At 39.6% G+C, this 24220-nt stretch overlaps 2 protein-coding genes across 2 annotated transcripts in view; one reads left to right on the top strand and one right to left on the bottom strand.

Moving 5' to 3' along the window:
• Positions 1-21331, top strand: part of LOC149249636 (transcription termination factor MTERF2, chloroplastic-like) — a 257192-nt gene extending 235861 nt beyond the window's left edge. The window contains exons 5-6 of the mRNA XM_089458742.1: positions 20393-20667; positions 20770-21331. Coding sequence (XP_089314868.1) covers positions 20393-20667; positions 20770-21019 — 525 coding nt within the window. The 3' untranslated portion in view covers positions 21020-21331. The remainder of the gene's footprint in view (positions 1-20392; positions 20668-20769) is intronic.
• On the bottom strand, positions 867-3141 carry LOC149249637 (uncharacterized). Its single transcript, XM_089456289.1, has 2 exons — positions 1914-3141; positions 867-1803 (listed from the first exon to the last, which is right to left on the bottom strand). The coding sequence occupies exons 1-2, from the start codon at positions 3088-3090 to the stop codon at positions 1208-1210; spliced, it is 1773 nt and encodes a 590-aa protein (XP_089312415.1). The 5' UTR covers positions 3091-3141; the 3' UTR covers positions 867-1207.
• Positions 21332-24220: the final 2889 nt, after the last annotated feature.

The raw sequence follows: 24220 nt of genomic DNA, 5'->3' as shown, positions 1-24220 counted from the left end.
CGAAGATGCCTGTAGATTGCTTGCAAGGGCTAGGATGATGGTGTAGGTGGGGCCAGTTGGGCATGATGGATTAGGTGCATCTTCCTCATCCAATAAGTGAACCACGAGCAATCTTTGAATGGTTGTGGGGATCCATGGAGCGCTATTTGCTGTTGTGGAGGCCCATGGCTCTCAACGTACACCCTACATGTGCCAATGTAGCCCTCTAGAGGATTAGGACCTCGTATAGGGAGACCAAACCCAAGATGGAGACCATCTGCAATCCTGCATAAGATCCAATGCATCCCCTAGCCTTCCAGTACAACAAGTCATTAGAGAAATTGAGTAAATGAGCTTACCAATCATGGACCACAGGTGGGGACTTCATAATGGCCTGCCCTTCCATAATGGGCTTCGGGATGTGCCAATGTCTCCTAAACTCCAAATGGGGTTAACCAATAATCCTATTAGGTGGTTTCTACTTCTAAAGGGGATAATATGGTCAAGGTACATCCTTCAAAAGGTGGTGGCACGTGGAAAATAGGTGAATGAAATAGGGGATGAGAAGGAGCAGCCCTAGGTCGCATGCTGGGGTACAAGGGTAGCTAATAAGAGTGAAGCCCACAATTGGGTTTATAATGTGTAGGAGAGAGCAATTGTGGTATGTGAGGTGCCTTGGCCTTGATTTTTTTCCACCCTTCTTTATATGCCTTTTGCCTTTTTATGATTTTCTTTTATTAATTGCTCAAGGCGCAAAGGGGTGAGAGCATGATGTATAAGATATAGTAGTGAATATCCCCCTTTTAAGGTAGGGCGGTTCATTTCCCACTAGGGGTTGAGACCAGTGTTTTTAAAACCGGAACCGGTGACCGAACCGGTCCACCTAATGAACCGGTTTACCGACCGGAACCGGTCTAACCGGGACTGGTTTGGTCTAAACGAACCGGTTTTTAAAAAATACATTAAATAATTAATTTTTAATGAAACAAAACTATTTTTAAGATGTAAAACCATGATTCCAAGCCAATAGAGACAAAATATGCAAAGTTTGCTCATTTATATACCATGCAAAGGTGAATATATCAAAATGGCACCGAGTGCAATACATATCATCGACAAAATAGCAAAATACATAAGAAATGAGGCTCTAAATGGCCTATAAAGTCCAAAAACAATGCTGCAAGCTATGAGGCCATTGGCCTACTACAAGTCTACAGTGTACACATGATCAATCATCAAGTCCATCACCACTACTAGACACATGATCATCATCAGGAGCTACATAGACATCATCTGGTTCAGAGTCTGAGGATGCCTCTGCCTCATCTGCAACATCAGTATCAATGCCACCAATGACAATAGAAGTGGACCTAATGGAAGCACGAGTTTTTCGACCTGCACGACTATTGCCTTCCATTGGTTCCTTGCCTTTCCTTGATGCCGCTACTGATCCTGGTTCTGATGCCGCCACATAATCTGCCTCATCCTCCGCTAAAGCCATGTCGATATCAAAATCAGCCTCAAACACAGGATCTTCAGTCTCCTCCACCCATTCTGATGTTGGATCAATATCGTCCAACACAATGGGATCTAGATCAGGTGATTTGCTCATCATTTGGTTCCTCCTCAGTCGAAGGTTGTATTGCACAAAAACAAGATCATTTAACCGTTTTTGTTCCAAACGGTTTCTCTTCTTCGTGTGTATGCGCTCAAAAACAGACCAATTGCGCTCACAACCTGAAGCACTGCAAGTTTGACTGAGGACTCTAATTGCAAACCTTTGCAATTGAGGACACTGGCCACCAAATGACTCCCACCAATGTGCTGCAAAGAAAAAGACAATAATTAGTAACTTAGTTTATAATTTGAATTGTAAAGAACGTAAACAATTTTAACTTGAAATGAAAAACAAAATGGAAATTGGAATTGCTTACCTGGTTGGTCCACATCTCTTGCCATCTTTGCCAAGTTTTTGCCAAAAGTACCACTTGCTTGATTGAAAATAGTAAGCTGTCTATGTATATCCAACTGGTCTACATGGTTAGGGACCATGCGCTCCAAGCAATCAATCAATCCAGCTCTGACCTCCCCATCATGCTGATCTCCTAGCCGATTTTTATAGTGATACCTTGGGTTCAAAAAATACCCGGCTGCATGTATAGGACGATGGAGTTGATTGTTCCATCTGTTATCAATGATCTCCCATATACGGCCATATTTAGCTAACCTGTCATTGTAAGCTGCCCGTATCTGCTCCTTTGCCTGATCCATAGCTTCATAAATGTAGCCCATGGCCAATCTTTCCCCATCCACCAACCTTAGCACCTTAACAAGGGGCTCGGTAATTTTCACAAGCTCTACAGACCTTTTCCAAAAATAAGTGTCTAACACTTTCTTTTTGGTGTCTTTTCCATCTGGTCTACGAGCCCACCGAGATTCAGACCATTCATCAGAGGAAAACATTTTCTGCAAGTTTCTATGTTGACCATTGAGACATTGCAACGTGAGGAAGTGAGTTGCAAATCTCGTAATTGCAGGCCTAACAAGCTCTTTGCCTCCAGTGTGTTTCCTCATTAGGCTCAATACCCATGAGTGGTTGTAAATGTATTTTGTAATGCACTTGGCATGCTCTACAGTGTTTTTTACCCACTCCACCTTGCCTATATCCTCAAGCATGAGGTCTATGCAATGTGCAGCACATGGAGTCCAAAATATGGTCTTATATTTGGCCTCAAGCATCTTTCCAGCAAGAACATAGTTTGAGGCATTATCAGTGATGACCTGCACAACATGTTGCTCCCCAACTTCCTGAATAATGTTATCCAAAAGCTCAAATAGAAGGCTTGCATCCTTTACCCTATCAGATGCATCAACTGATTTCAAAAACATGGTTCCTTGAGGGCAAGAAACAAGGAAATTAATGATAGTGCGGTTCTTTCCATCGGTCCATCCATCTGACATAATGGAACAACCTGTTTTGACCCATGACTCTCTAAACTCAACCAAATACTCATCAATGGAAGATATCTCTTTTTGCAAAAGAGCTCCCCTCAAGTCATGCATACTAGGGCCTTTGAAGCCCTTTCCTGCAGCTATAACAGAGTCCCACATAGCTTGGTAATAAGGTGAGCGAGCAACATTAAATGGGATATCTGAATCATACCACCATCTAGCAATGTATTGGTGAGAAGTTTCTTTGCATTGTTTTTTCCAATGCTGATCCAAAGTGGGTTGACAACTTGGCTGGGAGGAAGTGGGATTAGATTTAGAAGAGGCAATGGTGGCAGAAGATGAGAAATAACTTTGGATGTTTGGTCTCTTTGTTCCTTTTGATGGTTGGCCAACTCCAACAGAAGGATGAACATAGTGAAAGGGGTCATTGGTGGAAGGGATAGAAGTGGAGTCTTGAATCTCATAATCATCATACCCACTCTCTTTCATGGCTTCTATTAATTCCCTCTTCCTTGCAATTTCATCTTGGATGGCCTTCTCCCTAGCCTTATCCTCATAAAATTTTTCAAGTTTGGCAATGTATTCTGCCCTAATAGGACCTAACAGTTCTTTTGGTGCATCACATGGCTTTACTTGGCCTCTTACCCCAGCCAAGTGTTGTTTCAACCTAAGAATACCCCCACCTCCAATAGATTTATGGCATAATTTGCATATCATTTTTCCATCAATTACATCACAATGAGCCCATGCACTGTCCTTTCCTTTTGGAGCCATGTTTGCTTGAAATAATAACAATTTGCAAAGAAATCTGCCATTTAAAAAAAAAATTGCAGCTAAGCAAAATGGAAAACCAAAGATAAATGTAGGAAAACAAATGCACATGCAAGATTCAAGCTATAAAATTTGATAGCATAGAGCTAGAGAGTTTATAGCATACATGATAGATCATAGAAGTGAGAAGTTTATAACACATAAAAAAAAATTTCATGGACAGCAGACTCAAATGAGGAATTATCAAGTGCAAATCCTTACCTGGAAATGCAAACTAGCTCCCTTAGCCTCCTCTTGAAGATGGCAACTCCACTGACAGCTACACACTATCTCCAAAATAGCTCTAACTCCAACTCCAAGATGACTACTTCAGCAAAAACTCCACACTCTCCAAGCTCACAAACAAACTCACAAACACTCACAAACACTCCAAATCAGTTGTGTGAGACAAATGAGAGTGAGAGGGGTGTCTTATAGCAAGTGTGAGGGTGTTTTTGGAGGGAAAACACCTTTCCCTGCCCCCCAAAACCCCTAAACCACCCCAAGAACCGAAAACCGCTGCGCTTTTCCGTTTAGCCGGCGGCCTGTCCATAAACCGGCCGGTTTAGGACGGAACCGGCCGGTTAGCAATAAACCGGCCGGTTCCGCCCTAAACCGGCCGGTTTTTACCGGTTAGGGCATATTTTCGGGCAAGAGCAGCTATAAACCGGGTTTTTCCACCGGTTCCGACCGGCCAGGCTTCCAACCGGCCGGTTAGGCCGGTAACCGGTTTTTTCCACCGGTTTTGAAAACTATGGTTGAGACAATCATGAGTTCCTATATGATGAATGAGGCTCATAGAACCTGTAGGAACCAAGTTGATGGCCATGATAGTGGGGTAGAGCTCATGTATTAGATTTTGCCCATGTGCTAAATGTGTTTGTCCTGTTGGAAATACTGACGGGGGGGTGTGGGGGGGGGGTGAATCAGTACTTCTTTTCAATTGTTACGTTACTAGTTAGATCACTTATATTTAGAACACAAAATGAACAATAGGAATAAATGCTTTTATTAATATAATCTTTACAATGAATCAAGTACAATATAGATACGGCTCCAACCCTAGATGAAGACACCCAGGCTCCAACCTGGGATGTGCCAAGCACCTATTTGGACTTTCCAAGGCACAGACCTTGTCAATTCTGAGGCACTGACCCCAAGAACTCATTTCCTATATCTTCTTCTTTAGGCACCGACTTGGATTCTTGAGGACTCCGATTCTCTAGGGCTTCGATCCTATCTTCTCCAGGGCACCAACCTTGAGTTTATGGGCACCTACCCAAAGGACACCAATCCTTCCTTGCTGCTTTACTAAAGTTTTTAGTTCAAGAATGCTTCATTTCACCAATCTGCACCATACCGCCCCATCTCCACTTCTTTATCAATACTGCACTATCTATTTTGCACCATACTTCTTCATCAATTCTACATCAATGTTTTGCACCACATGTCACTAGTACTTCACCAACACTTCTTCACCACAGCTCACCAATTTTGCACCGTCTATTCAGCAGCAATATTCTTGCACCATGCTGCACCAGACCACTGTTCAAACTGTTCCAATACTTCACTTTACCAATCTGGCTTATTCTCCACCATCACCCTTCTTTATAAACACTTTACTGTAGCATCAAAATTCTTGCACCATGTTACACCAAGTTGTTGTGACTGTCAAGGATGCCACAGGTTCTTTGTTATAGGTTCGAGCCTTCAAAGGCTAACCCCTCCACAAGTTCAGATCCGACCCTTCTTTCCTCAAGCTTGAAATATCACAGATCTGAAATATAGCACTGAGGCTCCATCAGTGATTGTAGCACAGATCCTCACATATATGATCTATTAATTCAAGCGAAGATAAATATGACTCACTATAATGGATATACAGGTATGCACAAGTGGCTAAGGTAAGGTGAAGTCCAAGCTCGAGAAGGAAATTTATCATAACAACCCCAAAAACAGAGAGGCACAGTCAAGCGAAGTTTGTTGAGTACCCTGCACAGGTCCAAAGTAGCACAACTCCTTAACTGTCACAACAAATGCTTGTCCTCTTCACGCTATCACTGTTCCTTAATTCCCTTATCTTCTAATTGTTCATGAGATGTGAACGGGTCTTCATTCTGTCTAGAATCCGAACTGCAATGGAATATAGAATATTTAAATTTTAATAGAATTTGCCCAAAACACCCAAACATTGATCTCTTTTATTCTCCTCGGCCTCCTTACAGCTTCTATGCCTTTTCTGTCCTCCTCTGCTTTTTTTTTCTCTTCTTCTGTAGTTCTTCTTTTAATTGATCATCGAAATCTGATGCTAAGAAATGAAGTCTGAAACCTTATTTATATTGATTTCTTCCTTTAAAGAGAGGATGTGACTGTTGGAGGATGAGAGCCGACATATGTATGATAACTTAGGTCGGCTTGCAATAAAAATATATATTTCTCAATCTTAAAAATTCATTTTCTCTTCAACTACTAGGAGTTTGAGGGCAAGTGAGGGCTCATTAGAAAGGGGAAAAAATCCTCTTCAAGATGGTGTAGGAGCCAATGTGAAAGGATGTCTCCAAGGTTTCAAAAAATATTTTTCTGTGACTGTTCTTGAATTTTTTTGTACAGACCTTGGAAATAATATTAATGGAGCTAAAATGAGGGTCATCATCAAAGGTGTCACCATTCATGTCATCATCAAGTGTAGTCATTCATGTATGTCATCATCAAGTGTAGTATCCATCAAGGGTAAGGACATCATATTGTTAGGGCAAGGGCTTGTATATTAGGCACATAATTGGTACTTAAAGGCTAGATCATTATGAGCATCAATCAAGGAGGGCTTGTCATCATAGGCACATGATTGGCACTTAGGATTTACATCAATCTATTATGTTTAGGGCATCATGGGCATCTTAGACCAGACTTCTTCATTAATGGTTTGACATCTTCATAATGTAAGGGCAACCTCTAGGGTTTGCATGAGGTTCATTGACATCACAAGAATATTTTCCATCTCAAATAATGTCATATTGACATCAATGACAACCTAGATTAACAATCTCCCCCTTTGTCATTGATGGCAATATTCTTGTCCTTCCAACATTCTCTCCCCCTTTGACATCAATGGCAAACGGGGTGCCCAAGTACTCCCTTTGTCAAGCTGCTTCTCTTCTTCATGAATAGTAGATCTTCATGGTATGTTACTCCCCCTGTCATGATGATCTTCTTTCTGGCATTGTGGACCACGATAGATGTGCTTACATTCCTTCATGTGATGAACCAACTCCACCTGTCTGTACGACCTGTTGGTTCCCCTGTCTGTACGACCTCCTCTAGCTCATGAAAGATTACCTGCTTAGTGATCAAGTGGAAGAGATCTTCAATAATAGTTCATGGATGAATAAGGGATCATGTTCTTCAATGGAATTGCTCCTAAGAGACAATCTATCAAAGGATGATTGTCCATGTGGCTCATCAAGGATTTCATAGGGCCCATTCATGGATAGCTTCTGCAAGAATGCTTAATCATCATAAGCTCCCCCTAACTGTATGCATGATCTTCCTTTTGGTAGAGTCTCCCCATCAAATGCTTAGATTGTCGAAGATTAGGTCAACAACATGTGTTGTTGGCTGGAGAGTTCAAGGGACTTTCGGATTGTATTTGCTTCCTTCTCCATACTTGTGTAACTTTCTTATTTGGCATAGTTCTAGCTTGAGTAGGTGCCCAAATCAAGTTACAATTACGTGCCATATGACCAATGTTATGACACTTGAAGCATTCTATGTTGTTCATGAATAAGAATTCATGACTTCTTCTTGCGAAATTGCTTCTCGGAGATTGACGGGGATCATTATAAGCCCTACAATCTTTTTCCATGTGTCCAAAGTTTGTACAAGAATAACAATAACCAAGAAATAAACTTTGGTACCTGGGAGATGGAGATTTCCTTGATGTACTTCTGAAGTCTTTCTGCCTTGGGATTCCTTGATAATATTCATCGCCTTTTGTATTCTTGACATCATCTGCAAGTCTTCTTGGAGTGAGATTTCTTCCATTGTTGCCTTGACTCTTCTCCTTGCCTTTGCTAGAACTGGGAGCATCATTATTTCCATCAGGATTCCTCATGTTCGTGTTGTTTGAAGTATGGTCACCCTTGCTTGAGGATTCACCATCATAGCCAAGTTCTGATTTATCAAGGGGAGACCTTTGATGACTTAGGATGTCATCCAGGGTTTGAGAACTTTTCAAGTTCTTCTTCAGCAAGTCAACTTCCTTTTTAAGAAAAACAATTTCTTCCTTCATTTTCTTGCATTCTTCATCCTTCTTTGATAGAATGATCTCCATTTCTTCCTTCATCTTGGTTGCTTCACGTGATTGGGCCTTAAGAGAAGTGATTTCTGATCTTAACTTGATGATGCCATCATCCTTTTCTTCTAGTTGGCATATCCTGGTGTTTCTCTCCTTTTCTGCTTCATCAAATTGTCCTTCTATGAATGCCAAAGCTTCCATCACCTTCTAAGCTCCTTGTGCTTGTTTCCTTGCTTCTTCTAGTTGAGATCTAAGGGAGGAGACCTCTTCCTTGTATTGACCAATCTCTGCTTCAAGTTTGTTCAAGCTTTTGTGCCTTTGTTCAAGGTGGCTTGACAAGGTATCTTCCCATTTCTTTGCCTTATCCAATTGATTTGTCATGGATATGACTTCTTCATGATGCTTTCTCTTGTTTTGATGAAATTCTTCCTTAATCTTGGCAAGCTCCTCATCTCTTTCTTGTACTTGAATCTTGACAAAGTCCTTGTCTTGTCTTGGTCACCAATTTGCGCTTTCTTCTTAAGTTCCTCATTTTCCTTTTTCAAATTGTTAATCTCTTCCATCGTAGCCATAAGTTTAGTGAGGAGATCTTCTTCAAAATCTTTTTCATTCTCTTCATCTTCTAGGTCTTCTTTAGCCTTGATATCATCACTCTTATCTTCAACTTCCTTGATGGGCTCTAGATTTCCTTCTTGTTTTCCATCATTTTCTTGACTAGAGATCATTGTCAACGCTCCTTTTGAGTGAAGATCATGAAGTTTATCCCATATGCCTTTTGCTGACAAGCATTTTTCAAAATTGGCCTTCATAGAATCAGGTAGCCCATTCAAGATTGCTTTCATTGCTCTTGTATTATGTTCCTTGGATTCTCCATCCATCATGCTATCAGTAATCACCAATTTCCAGACTTCAATGCCTTGAGTCTTTAAGAAATTCCTCATTCTTGCCTCCCATATATCAAAGTTTCCATTGAACAATGGAGCCTTCACAAATTGATTGACTTCAATTTCAGTGGTTGAGGGAGACACATCTTTAGGAGGATTGGAGACTTTCTTCCTTGGCTTCGCCATTTGTGTTCTAATGATCAACCTTCAAGTTGTTAGGCTTTGAGTGAAGGTACTGGCTCTGATACCAATTGTTGGAAATACTGAGAGGGGGGGTGAATCAATATTTCTTTTCAATTGTTACTTTTACTAGTTAGATCACTTATATTTAGAACACAAAATGAACAATAGGAATAAATGCTTTTATTAATATAATCTTTACAATGAATCAAGTACAATATAGATAGGGCTCCAACCCTAGATGAAGACACCCAGGCTCCAACTTGGGATGTGCCAAGCACCTACTTGGACTTTCCAAGGCACTGACCTTGTCAATTCTGAGGCACCGACCCCAAGGACTCCAATCCTATATCTTCTTCTTCAGGCACCGACCTAGATTCTTGAGGACTCTGATCCTCTAGGGCTCCGACCCTATCTTCTCCAAGGCACCAACCTTGAGTTTATGGGCACCTACCCAAAGGACACCAATCCTTTCTTGCCGCTTCACTGAAGTTGTTAGTTCAAGAATGATTCATTTCACCAATTTGCAGCATACCGCACCATTTCCACTTCTTTATCAATACTGCACTATCTATTTTGCACCATACTTCTTCATCAATTCTGCATCAATGTTTTGCACCACATGTCACCAGTACTTCACCAACACTTCTTCACCACAACTCACCAATTTTGCACCATCTATTCAACAACAATATTCTTGCACCATGCTGCACCAAACCACTGTTCAAACTGTTCCAATACTTCACTTTACCAATCTGCCTTATTTTGCACCATCACCCTTCTTCATAAACACTTTACTGTAGCATCAAAATTCTTGCACCATGTTACACCAAGCTGTTGTGACTGTCAAGGATGCCACAGGTTCTTTGTTATAGGTTCGAGCCTTCAAAGGCTAACCCCTCCACAAGTTCAGATCCAACCCTTCTTTCCTTAAGTTTGAAATATCACAGATCTGAAATATAGCACTGAGGCTCCACCGGTGATTGTAGCACAGATCCTCACATATATGAGCTATCAATTCAAGCCAAGACAAATATGACTGTCACTGTAATGGATATACAGGTCTGCACAAGTGACTAAGGTAAGGTGAAGTCCGAGCTCCAGAAGGAAATTTATCACAACAAGTCCGAGAACAGAGAGGCACAGTCAAGCGAAGTTTGTTGAGTACCCTGCACAGGTCCGAAGTAGCACAACTCCTTAACTGTCACAACAAATGCCTGTCCTCTTCACGCTATCATTGTTCCTTAATTCCCTTATCTTCTAACTGTTCACGAGATGTGAACAGGTCTTCGTTCTGTCCAGAATCCGAGCTGCAATGGAATATAGAACTTTTAAATTTTAATAGAATTTTCCCAAAACACCCAAACAATGATCTCTTTTATTCTCCTCGGCCTCCTTACAACTTCTATGCCTTTTCTGTCCTCCTTTTCTTTTTTATTTCTTTTCTTCTGTAGTTTTTCTTTTAATTGATCACCGAAATCTGATGCTAAGAAATGAAGTCTGAAACCTTATTTATATTGATTTCGTCCTTTAAAGAGAGGACATGACTGTTGGAGAATGAGAGCCGACATATGTATGTTAACTTAGGTCGGCTTACAATAAAAATATATATTTCTCAATCTTAAAAAATCATTTTCTCTTCAACTACTAGGAGTTTGAGGGCAAGTGAGGGCTCATTAGAAAGGGGAAAAAATCCTCTTCAAGATGGTGAAGGAGCCAATGTGAAAGGATGCCTCCAAGGTGTCAAAAAATATTTTTCTTTGTGACTGTTTTTGAATTTTTGTACAGACCTTGGGAATAATATTAATGGAGCTAGAATGAGGGTTATCATCAAAGGTATCACCATTCATGTCATCATCAAGTGTAGTATCCATCAAGGGTAAGGACATCATATTGTTAGGGCAAGGGCTTGTATATTAGGCACATAATTGTTACTTAAAGGCTAGATCATTATGAGCATCAGTCAAGGAGGGCTTGTCATCATAGGCACATGATTGGCACTTAGAATTTACATCAATCTATTATGTTTAGGGCATCATGGGCATCTTAGACTAGACTTCCTCATTAATGGTTTGACATCTTCATAATGTAAGGGCAACCTCTAGGGTTTGTATGAGGTTCATTGACAGCACAAGAATATTTGCCATCTCAAATAATGTCATATTGACATCAATGACAACCTAGATTAACATGTCCCAACCATCTTTTGCATTTTATGGTACATTTTCCTATTGAATGTGGCCATATATGCTTTTATCTTTCTTTTTAGTTGCATCAACCTTCGAGCTTCATTCCAGGCCATGACCCAAGGTGTGGGCAAGGGGAAGGGGCATGCTAAGCCTATGTGGACCCAGGTGGGAGAAATGATGAATAGGGTAGTAATGAATGGAAACAGGGTAATATAAGCGGATAAGGGAACAAGACCACGCAACCAAAATCAAGGTTTCCCATGAAATACCATGCCTAGAACCAAATGGTCAGTAAAAGAGTTCCCACGGGACTGGAATCCAAGGTTAATACCTAAAAGGGTTCTTGGGGACTAGAGCACAGACCTAGTCCATTCATTTTGCCGAATCCCCCCATTAATCCATGCCCAAAAGTGCCCATGATAAGGAAACTACAATACTTAATTTCCAAATGACAAGGTATTTGTTTAGGACCGGGAGGCCCACCTTCAAACAAAAGATCATGGCAAATGGGTGAGGGACCACATGGATGGCTCAAGTGGTGGAGAAATGGCACAATGAGCTAGCTGGTGGTTGCTGGTTGAGGACCATCTTGGAGAAAAAAATTCTCCTAGGGATATTACCCACAAAATGGTGGGTAACATTTGGCTCCAACTGGGACGTGATCTCTCGAAGAAGTGGGCGAAGCTACTCGAATGGGAGGTCACGAGAACTCCAACAATCTCTTGGTTACCATAGACCTGTCACCTGCACATATAATAGATGGAAAAACACGGGGCAACATGCTTTCGTGGCGTCTCATGATCGCACATGCTATATGTTAGGCCATAAAATCAACAAAAAATAAAATATTCAAATATGTACCTATTTATCATAGAAATATCATATGATGTTATTTCTAATGCAGAAATCAGCATGCAATGCATCCTACCCTAACATGCATGTGATTGTACTAATGCTAAGTGTAATTATAAAGCCCGTGCAACCAACACATCATCATATCAATATACATATGACTGCTCATGTAGCAAATCCCAAAGCGAATGCAAACCCAAACACATGGAGGGTGATGTGGGCAGGGGGTCAGAACATATGATGCCACACATGGATGATTATGTGAGAAGAGGTGAGAAAAGGATGTGATCTAGCCCATGAGATCTTCTCTTGCAACCAAAATATAGAGATGTTAACAACCAAGCTCATAAACTTTTGATGGATGGCAACCTCTGGCATATCACTTCCACCATTGTCCTTATTATTTATGTCATGGCTTATGGCCTTCATTGGGTTATGATTAGTGGGAAAGGGAGGCCAACAATATGGAGGAACACAAGTAGGTTGCACATGATGATTACACTGGAGAGAGGAGACTATGGAGTGATTAAAACCTTGAGGGTGCGTTCAAGGAGGAAAAGTATAATCGATGAAGGGATTTTCCTTGACACTATACTCAGGCGGGGGGAATCGCTGACAGTTACTTGACATCATATGACCAAGGGTGAAGGAATCACTTGACAAAGACTCAAGATGATGATCAATAGGAAAAAGGGACAAAGAAATATTTCATTCAACGGGTTGTGCTTTCCCAAAATCATTATCTAAAGGGTCAAGTGATTAGAACATAGAATCATATTCAGGAGAAGTGGGAGCCTTATCAATTTCTTTAGTATCAAAGATCGAGTCTCTCCTAAAAGGAAAATTGTTCACATCCAATTGCCCCTTTTTAAGGAAAATGAAGATTCTCCTTCCCAAGGGTATTAATGGGTATGTTATCATAAATCGTGCCGGAGGGGAAGGGAAGACCAATTTTGTCCTCATTCTCCTTGTCGGTGTCGTAAATGGGGAGCACAATCAAATTGAGGACCAACAATTTCCCATTTCTCCTTTTCAATGCAGAAATAATCTTCAATGTCATCTTTCAAGGGGCTAATGGGATCATCTCTCTCAAGGTTTTCAAAAGAGGATTCATCGGGAGTAATATCCTTGAGCAAGGTAGGGTTGGTCTCAGTTTCACTTTCCATAAACTCATCCTTCCCAGCACATGTGTCCTCAAAATCATGATTTTCATCAAGTGGACCCAAGGAGGACTCGTCTTCTTGCTCATTACCTAGACTCTCAATGTTTTGATGATGCTCGATGAAAGCTTCCTCTTGGATGCTTAATGCGGGGTGTACTTGAAAATGTTTAAGAAATCCCTCAATGAACTCTTCAATAGATGAGATGCTCCTAGGTTCATGATCATGCAGCCATGAGTTATGACCACCGAGAGATCCCATAAACAATAACATGAGGACATCTTGGTAAATAACCTTCTCTATTGAAGCGTGTGCATTAAATCTTTCTACGTGGTCATCACAGAGAATAGATCACCATCAAACACGGCATGCCATGTACCATCCTTCCCGCAACATGATTAGGATGTCCAGGGATGCTAGCAATGACCAAAGTGGGAAATTTTACGAAAGAATGACAACCTATTTGAGGTATACATGAAACACATGTAGGAGTCGCCAGGGTGAAATTATAGATGCTTAGAAAAATGCTTGCTTCACCTACAAGCATTGACTTTAAGGTTCAATGAAGAACTAAGCTTTGTTTTTCCAATGGAGTCGCCAGTAATGATATGTCAGTATGTCATATGGAGAACAAAACACACGTTTAGTGTCCCCGGCAACGCCGCCAAAATGTTACCGCTCAAAATAGTGAGGGACCTAAAGGGGACCCCTAAAGGGCAAATGCTAGGCCAAGGGCAACAAATGGAGACTTGGCCCACTGTCACCTCAGCTAAGGATTCCTTCTATTTACAGACTTTCACCGATGGGAGGAGACCTGGTATATCACGGAGTCACTGATTAAGGATAAGTCAATGAAATGATGTGGGGTGACCCGAATAATCCCTTTTCTGGAAGATTTAGAAGGATAAGGCTTGCTTTCTTTCTAAGCAAGGTACAATGTCTTCTAGGGAAAGGAAGGGAGGATTTAAGGGTTAGGTCGATGGGATATGACTTATGAAGGAACTTCCCAATCCCTAAAATCCTTATTGTAATTGGTATCCTGGATGGTTCTCGACGAATGATCTTTCAAAGGAGCGGGATCACATGGGGCCAAGTGGACCCAGTCTAGGGTATGAGGAAAGTATGTAGCAACCAATTATATTCTTACCCTAGATGAGGTAGGGAAAGGATCAAAGAAAGTATTTTCACTCGAAGATGTTGTTTTGACCCTATGAGGTACTAGCCTTGGGGATGGCAGGGCAATTTTTGATCCCGGAGCTAGGGCTTGGATTTTCTCCAAACTCCACCATCAGAATAGCTTCAAAATTGGAGGAGAGCTAGAGGAAAGGCCAACGTAGGAGACCCTAGGAGATCGATTTTTTTTTATGGCTAGCTTGTCGAGAAAATCGATGCCCTAGGTACCCGAACTTGGCTAGACCTTGAAGGAGGTGAAAGAATATGATTTTTAGTGACCACCCTTGGTAGATCAGTGCCTTAATCTTTGGGAGAATGGAGTCTATGATGAATCTGAGTGGTATTTCTTGGTTCCCAGTAAAGGTGGCATCAAGATCACTCTGCTTGCCTTCTAGGTCAAGAAGAAGAAACCTTGCAGCTTTTATACTTCGATGTGTAAAAGAAATGGCTTATCAAGGTCAAATTATTTGATAGAATTACCCCTAGGAGATTTCGCTCATATTACATGGCCCATACATTGAGAGATGCTATAATAGAGACAAATTCCACAAATTTAAGTAGTAAATGCATGCAACAATTAACCCTAGAACAACGAAAATCCCAGTCCAATGTACATGACAAAGGTAAACAAGGATAACATTATGTTGAGCCCCGAAACCACACTTTTCCTACACATTTTCTTTAAACTTTTTCCATCCACCTGGACCTCATAAGCTATCAACATCATTGCATATTGAGTTTAAGAGAGCACATAAAGTGGTTTTCTAACTATGTCTTGTGTTGGCTGTTTGAACTAGATTTTTGCTCATAAGCTGTGGAATCTTGTCACTTTCTGCAGCCAGTTCAACTTTCCGCAGCCTTTTTGTTAAACTCTATATTGCAGGTGTCTTCAGGCAAAGCGAGCCACATGGGCAGGTTGAAAATGACGTGGACATGGACTGAGTCCTATTGGCTCAGTCGAATTCATCAAAGAAGGCTGTGGTCAAAGATGGTCAAGCGGTGGTCAAATATAGGAGTCCTACAGCAACAGGACTCTGTTTCCAAACACGTAAAGACTTGCGTGGCCGTTCCTAGATCTCTGGGGACATATCGACACCTGTGGACTGCTCCATAAGGTGAATCCAACAACCACCCTCAATAGATTTAATCATCACGACAGCCACGATGCTAGATCCGTGGACGTTGTTGTTCACGTGTTCTCTGTCAGCGCAGTTTTTAGGAAATTAGTTATGTAGCCTTCTGTTATAAATAATGCGTTCCCATACGCATAATAGTTAGTCTTGGTAATGTAATTTTGCTGTTAAGAAAGCCCACTGTGTCGTGACATTATTTCGTTGTTATGACTGCGTTCTGAATATATGAGAAGACTCTGTTTCTGAGCATAATTCGTGGTTGATAGCTGTTGCTCGAGGTTGTGCAGAGGGCCCCTGCACACGCTGAGGTTTTGTTTATTGCTGTATAGTTTCATGCTGTGTTTCCTTACGTTCATTATGCCATAGTTATTCACTTGTATATATTGCATTTCTTATGGTATTAACGTTTTATTTTTGTCCATAATTTTACATGCTTTATACTGCTGTTAACGCTGATCAGTGTATTTGTTCCAGATTACAGTAGGCAGCCCGGGCATTTGCATATAGTTTCCACAATGACTAATGACATGGAATCAATCTTGTCTTTCTGCTGATTTATTTTTCTTAGCTTTTAATTCCAGCACTGTTTTGTTTATTTCAAGATTGTTCATTGGCTTTATTAGTTAGATTAGATATTAAATTGCTCATGTCATTATCAGTTACCTCCGAAAGCCATAGCGAGACTAATGGTGAGGGATTGAAGTATGAGTGTGTAATTTGATATTAGTTTATTTTTCTGCAAATTAGATATTAAATTGCTCATGTCATTATCAGTTACCTCCGAAAGCCATAGCGAGACTAATGGTGAGGGATTGAAGTATGAGTGTGTAATTTAAAATTAGTTTATTTCTCTGCAAATTAGATATTAAATTGCTCATGTCATTATCAGTTACCTCCGAAAGCCATAGCGAGACTAATGGTGAGGGGTCAGAATATGAATTGATGTAATTTGATTTTAGCTCTACTTTACTTGCAATTTTTGGATTTCTTTGACCACAGTAGCTTAATTCATTTCTCTTGTATTTAGACAGCAGCAGGGATAATGGTTTCATGATCAATAGTTCACTGTTTGTTTGATTAGAATAGTGACACATTTTTATTTTCTTTTAGGAATTGATTTCATCATTGCATGTTCCAAAGACCTTCTGAGTTTGAAGTTTTGGAAATCATTATAAAAGGCACAATTGCCTTGAATATTTATATCCATACTTGTCTTTTAGAATTTTCATTTCTCATTAGGAGATAAACAAGATAAAAACCCCCAAAAACAAAATAAAAATAAAAAACGACAAAAAAGTAAGAAATAGGTTATCTTGCACATATAGTGCGCCACACTTCAACAGTTTACGACTCTCGGATTGACAATTAATATAGCAATTTAGGACACTCTAAATCGACCAAACACATTAAAAGCATGTATTTACATGTAACATAATATATCCAACCATACACAATTGACAAAAGAGAAGCTCCAAGATAAGATAGACCAATATCTACATATCAAAATTCATCCATAAAGCTCCAATTCATCCTCTAGAAAAAGCGCGAAATTCTCAAGAGAGAGAAGTGATCTAATCCAAAGTGATGATGAGAATTGAACTCATCTCACTTGTATTTATACACAACTTAGGAGTTCGAATTAGCCTCCTTGGCCTATATAAGCCCCAAAAATAAAATAATGTTCTAATAATTTAACTTTTGGTGACAAGCCCACCAATCTAACTTATAAATGAAAAAGTAAACCTTTCAAGTGGTCATAATAATCTATGCATGTCGTAGGGCCCTTTGAGAGGCCTAGTGCGGTCCATGGATGCCACAATGAAGAGTAGGACCCTCAAAAGCAATGGACAAGGGGGTGGCGCCTTGTAATAACTTGTGGTGCTCCAAATGACGTGGGGGCGCACAAGTGTCCTCATGGGTCTCCAACAAATTGAAGATGCCTGTAGATCGCCTGCAAGGGCTAGGATGATGGTGTAGGTGATGTCACATCATCGTACAAGTCTTGGATCATCTGCCAAGTGTATTGTGCAAATATGGGGCCAACTGGGCATGATGGATCAGGTGCATCTTCCTCATCCAATAAGTGAACAATGAACAATCTTTGAATGGCTGTGGAGATCCATGGAGTGCTATCTGCTGTTGTGGAGACTTATGGCTCTTAATGCACACCCTACATGTGCTAATGTAGCCCTTTGGAGGATTAGGACCCCATATAGGGAGACCAAACCCAAGATGGAGACCATCTGCAATTCTACAGAAGATCCAATGCGTCCCCTAGCCTTCCAGTACAACAAGTCATTAGAGAGATCAAGTAAATGAGCTTACCAATCGTGGACCACAGGTGGGGACTTCACAATGGCTTGCCCTTTCATTGGCTCTGCGTCAACCTTGCGTCACCTTCTTTGTCCTCTGCATCAGCTCTCCTGGCAGTTCTGGCAGTTCCCGATAGTTTCCACTGTTTCGGCAGTTTTGGATTCTGCGTAACATACAACTTTTCTGCTCTGCCCTTTTGGCTTTGCGTCAGGACTGCGTGGGCTCAGACTGGCCCAGTTTCAGCTCTCCCAGCTACCACATTGCCTCTCTACAAGCTCTCTCCGCCTCTCTGTTCTGTATTTTCCAAAATGTCCTCCTTCCGTATTCTCTCTGCCCCTCAGCTGCAAGATCTCCCCAATCGATTTTCCTCCCGAGAACTTCTCACTTCAGAAAATCGATTTCCTCAATCTCTCTGTGTGTGTTTCTAAATGAACCCCAAGCCTCCATTTTATACTTTTCCTGTTGAGTCGTCAATGACTGAGATTAAGTTTCTAATCAACGGCTAAGATTAAAACATGACTTGATATGCCTTCTAGATCATTTTCACCCATATTTTGATTAATACCCATTAATATTTTAATTTCCTTAATTTTATACTTAGGAACTCCATTAAAAATATTAATTATTTTAATAAAATACAATCCGGGTGGAATTTCACCAAATGGTTTCTGGGTTCTTTAGAAATCATGTGCCTTAGCCTCTGCACCAATTTTCAAGGCTAGAGCACTCCCAATGCTACCAAAAACTAACACCTATATGATGAATGAGGCTCATAGAACCTGTAGGAACTAGGGTGATGGCCATGATGATGGGGTAGAGCTCATGTATTGGCTTTTGCCCACGTGCTAAATGTATTTGTCTCAACCATCTTTTGCATTTTGTGGTACATTTTCCTGTTGAATGTGGCCATATATGCTTTTATCTCTTTTTAGCTGCATCAACCTTCGAGCTTCATTCCAGGCCATGACCCAAGGTGTGGGCAAGGGGAAGGGGCATGCTAACCCTATGTGGACCTAGTAGAGGAATGTGGACCCAAGTGGGAGAAATGATGAATAGGGTAGTAATGAATGGAAAGGGGGTAATATAAGCGGATAAGGGAGCGGGACCACGCAACCAAAATCGGGGTTTCCCATGAAATATTATCCCTAGAACCAAATGGTTAGTAAAAGAGATCCCACGGGACTAGAATCCAAGGTTAATACCTAAAATGGGTTTAGGGGACAAGAGCACAGACCTAGCCCATTCTTTCCACTGAATTCCCCTATTTATCCATGCCCAAAAGTGTCCATGATATGCAAACTACAATACTTAATTTCCAAATGACAAGGCATACCTTTAGGTTCGAGAGGCCCACCTTCAAACATACGATCATCACAGATGGGCGAGGGACCACATGGCTGGCTCAGGTGGTGGAGAAATGGCACAATGAGCTAGCTGGTCGCTGCAAAGGGTTGTTGGGTGCCAACTGAGGACCATCTTGGAGAAAAAAATTTCTCCTAGGGATATTACTCAGAAAATGGTGGGTAATAGGACACATGTTTGGCAGGTGCCTTGTGAATAGGACACTTGCCAAACATGTGTCCTCATGTATTGATGTATAACACGTAGGATACGAGACACATGCCTTGTTTGGAAGTGTCTTGTTACTTAGTTCATATCTATGTCACAAAACACATGTCCTCACGTATTGATGTACAACACGTAGGATACGAGACACATGCCCTGTTTGGAAGTGTCTTGTTACTTAGTTCATATCTGTCACAGCACACTTTACAAACAAGTCAGCATTGTCAACATCATTCTAAGCTAGGAAACAACATATGGAATGACATTGAAATAAATGATCATGGAGTAATGTCTACTAGCACATATGTAATGAAGTGTATAGGGAGTAGGAACTGATAAACCACTATAGAATGAATTTGAAGCATGAGTGTATGATGGAGTATAATAGAGAAGCATGCTGGGATCTGAGAAGTTGGAATAGGAACCTCTTACAAGCAGCAACAACACACTCGACAAAGTGTCTTTAAGGTAGTTACCCTAAAGGGGCAACAATATGAAAAATAGATATTCTTTTCCATGTTTCAAAAGAAGAATATATAGAACTTTCTCTTCAATGATATGCTATTTTTCTGTCAAAAGTCAAGACTATGAATCATGTGAGATATAAGTTGTGGTCTTAATTTATTTCTTTTCCTTTAGTGAAACACTGAAATCCTCGTTTATAAACTATATTTCGTGCATATTATATTTATTGCCTCTTGCAATTGACTCATAGACTAAATTTTGTACAAATTCATCAAATATTTACTAGAGATTTATAATGTTGTTTGATTAGCACGCTTGATACAGCTTACTACAATCTAATCAATACTCTGATGTTTACCTTCTGTGGTTGGATACTTGTTGTTACATACTATATAGCATATATGATTTCCTTGTTTGACTACTTCAATATAATTGATTTCAGGTAAAGTTCCTAATAGAAAGATCTGGAGTTCCCGAGGAAGATATTGGCAAGGTAATTGCGTCAGAGCCAGAACTCATTGGATGCAGCATATCAGGCAAGCTGGAGGTCACTACAAAATACTTCCTTGCACTGGGAATTCCTCCCCAAATGTTGGGCAGGATGATTGCTGATTTCCCGATGCTCTTAAAATATAATTTGTCAGTCATTCGGCCAAAGTACCGTTACTTGAAGAGAGTCATGGTCAGACCATTGCTGGATTTAATAGAATTTCCAAGGTCCTATATCTCAATAAAATTGCTTAATGTCACTATTCTATATTTCTTTTGAGTTGATGCTTAATGGCATTACTCAATAATATTTTATTGCTCTTTTTGCAGGTTCTTCAGTTATTCTTTGACTTCTCGGATCATTCCTCGGCATGAGGTCCTTGTTGAAAATGCTATAAATTTTCCACTACGATACATGTTAGCCCCTAGTGATGAAGAATTTGCTCGAAGAGTAGAAGCCGCTTTAGGAAGTGGCAAAGGTCTTGAAAGTGGCAATCGTGATGTGACTAGTACACTTGACGATAGTGCTGAAAGCTGTGGTAGAAGCCATGATTTTGTGCCTTTTGAAGAAGACAAGTGAGATGCGTTTGTGTTATAAACAAAGTGAAGTGAAATTGTAAATTTGCCACCAAGGTGGACATGCTAGCCCCTGTAGGGAGGGGGTTCTTGTGACTGTCGTTCATCTAAATGATGTATCATTCTTGATGTAATACCCAAAGTTAAAAATGAAATATCTGATGCATTTTCAGAAAAAGAAAATGAAAAGTATTTGTATTAGGAGAAAAAAAAAAAACTTGCTACATCACTCAACCTCTCCCCCGACCAAAAGAGAATCATTCAATTAGATTTATGGTGAACCTTTCTGGGAAGCATTTATTCCCTTCTCTCTAAATATATGAAAAATAAAATTATGTTTAGCTGTCATAATGGCTTTCACCGTTTCTCGACATAAGAGTGAACTCCCTTCTGACACGGATCATGCATCATTAGCAGTGCAACTGTGACTGAATTATACTTGATATTCTGCTTTCTTTCGAATGCTTTTTCTAATCCAGCGGAAACTTGGAAGGGTTTCTTATCTCGTCATTACAACTTACAACGGGCATCCTGATTTTCCAGTACAGGACTTGGTGATTATAGAAGAATGTGTTAAAAGCCGAACCGATATAACCAGAGATCGCGGGGCCTTGAAGCACTATCGTTGGATGATTTTTGAAGCTTTGATAATATGTCAATGACCTTGTACATAATTATTTTCTTCGTTTGAAAGGATAGTTGGAAGGACGATATATGAATTTAGAGACATTGTAGCTTCTATAACGTACTCTAGAGACATATTTAGGTACGATTTTAACAAGAGCCATATTTGAGTTTTGGGCCCCTTTTAACTAGGTTTATGGTTCACCATATAAAAGGTTGAAAACCTGAGAGGTGTTTTCCTGTTACTTAAAAGACATATTTAAGACCTCCAAAGCATAAAAAATTATAGTGGTTTCAAGGATAGGTATCCTTAAGTCTTCTAGGTAAAATTCCTTCATAATTTCAATTCCTTTTCTCTCGGTCAGTCTGCAATGCTCAAGTTAAAAGGTTTTTATTTGGAAACTATTGAAATGATATGGTAACAACACTCAGTGCTCTGAAGTGTTCAATTTTCAACATTACAAAAGAGAGTATTATTGGTGGGTTTCTGAGCCCATATGAAGATGAAAATGTATATTTGTAGTATATGGGGAAGCAGTTGTTGAGAAACCCATTGAAATCAACATGAGTTAATCAGGTTGTTGACCATTGCAGGTACCACAGTAATATTAAATGAGGCATATATAGTTTATGGAAAGATTATTTTATATCATTAGTTGGTTCATTTTGAACTTTAAACCAATTCCAATCCCAACTTTATGGAAAATTTTAATCTTTTTGGCTTTGGTGTGCAAAACATTCTAATTTTACTGGGAATTTATAAGATGTTAAACATACTTTTATCAGATTAATTTATATTGAAAAAATTGAATTTATCATTTTCTTTTAAATATTTTTTTAGTCCAGTGTTTCTATATTTGCAATCCACCTTACTAACTTTATTGGATAAGAACTGTAACCTTGGTAGCTGCCCCACATGGAATTTTCATAATTATCATAGCTCTTAACACCCAAAATCTGTTAATAGAAGACTATGCATGCTGTGACACACAAAAAGATAAAGCCTTGTTAGCATGTGAACATTGGGGATCATGTATTGCAATCTGTCTAAAGGAAATAGCCCTCCTCAATGTTCATAGCTAGATTACATACATGCTCCTTTTCATAGAAATTTGTGATTGTGGGATAAAATTCCCTTCTCTCCCCCCCCCCCGTGCTCTGAAGTGTTCAATTTTCAACATTACAAAAGAGAGTATTATTGGTGGGTTTCTGAGCCCATATGAAGATGAAAATGTATATTTGTAGTATATGGGGAAGCAGTTGTTGAGAAACCCATTGAAATCAACATGAGTTAATCAGGTTGTTGACCATTGCAGGTACCACAGTAATATTAAATGAGGCATATATAGTTTATGGAAAGATTATTTTATATCATTAGTTGGTTCATTTTGAACTTTAAACCAATTCCAATCCCAACTTTATGGAAAATTTTAATCTTTTTGGCTTTGGTGTGCAAAACATTCTAATTTTACTGGGAATTTATAAGATGTTAAACATACTTTTATCAGATTAATTTATATTGAAAAAATTGAATTTATCATTTTCTTTTAAATATTTTTTTAGTCCAGTGTTTCTATATTTGCAATCCACCTTACTAACTTTATTGGATAAGAACTGTAACCTTGGTAGCTGCCCCACATGGAATTTTCATAATTATCATAGCTCTTAACACCCAAAATCTGTTAATAGAAGACTATGCATGCTGTGACACACAAAAAGATAAAGCCTTGTTAGCATGTGAACATTGGGGATCATGTATTGCAATCTGTCTAAAGGAAATAGCCCTCCTCAATGTTCATAGCTAGATTACATACATGCTCCTTTTCATAGAAATTTGTGATTGTGGGATAAAATTCCCTTCTCTCCCCCCCCCGGTGCTCTGAAGTGTTCAATTTTCAACATTACAAAAGAGAGTATTATTGGTGGGTTTCTGAGCCCATATGAAGATGAAAATGTATATTTGTAGTATATGGGGAAGCAGTTGTTGAGAAACCCATTGAAATCAACATGAGTTAATCAGGTTGTTGACCATTGCAGGTACCACAGTAATATTAAATGAGGCATATATAGTTTATGGAAAGATTATTTTATATCATTAGTTGGTTCATTTTGAACTTTAAACCAATTCCAATCCCAACTTTATGGAAAATTTTAATCTTTTTGGCTTTGGTGTGCAAAACATTCTAATTTTACTGGGAATTTATAAGATGTTAAACATACTTTTATCAGATTAATTTATATTGAAAAAATTGAATTTATCATTTTCTTTTAAATATTTTTTTAGTCCAGTGTTTCTATATTTGCAATCCACCTTACTAACTTTATTGGATAAGAACTGTAACCTTGGTAGCTGCCCCACATGGAATTTTCATAATTATCATAGCTCTTAACACCCAAAATCTGTTAATAGAAGACTATGCACGCTGTGACACACAAAAAGATAAAGCCTTGTTAGCATGTGAACATTGGGGATCATGTATTGCAATCTGTCTAAAGGAAATAGCCCTCCTCAATGTTCATAGCTAGATTACATACATGCTCCTTTTCATAGAAATTTGTGATTGTGGGATAAAATTCCCTT

The sequence above is a fragment of the Pinus tabuliformis genome, chromosome 7 (assembly GCF_031772625.1).
Source record: "Pinus tabuliformis cultivar Carrire ecotype Pingquan chromosome 7, CPIR1, whole genome shotgun sequence".
Classification (NCBI taxonomy): Eukaryota; Viridiplantae; Streptophyta; class Pinopsida; order Pinales; family Pinaceae; genus Pinus; species Pinus tabuliformis.
The sequence above is the reverse complement of the archived record's forward strand: the minus strand, read 5'-3'. Positions and strand labels throughout refer to the sequence as shown.

Bases quoted from the DNA above. Each gene is read 5' to 3' on its own strand.
- LOC149249637 (XM_089456289.1), bottom strand. From the start codon at position 3,090: ATGTGGGACTCTGTTATAGCTGCAGGAAAGGGCTTCAAAGGCCCTAGT. The intron at 1,804-1,913 runs GTAAGCAATTCC...TTTTCTTTGCAG, and splicing joins AAGAGATGTGGACCAACCAG to CACATTGGTGGGAGTCATTT.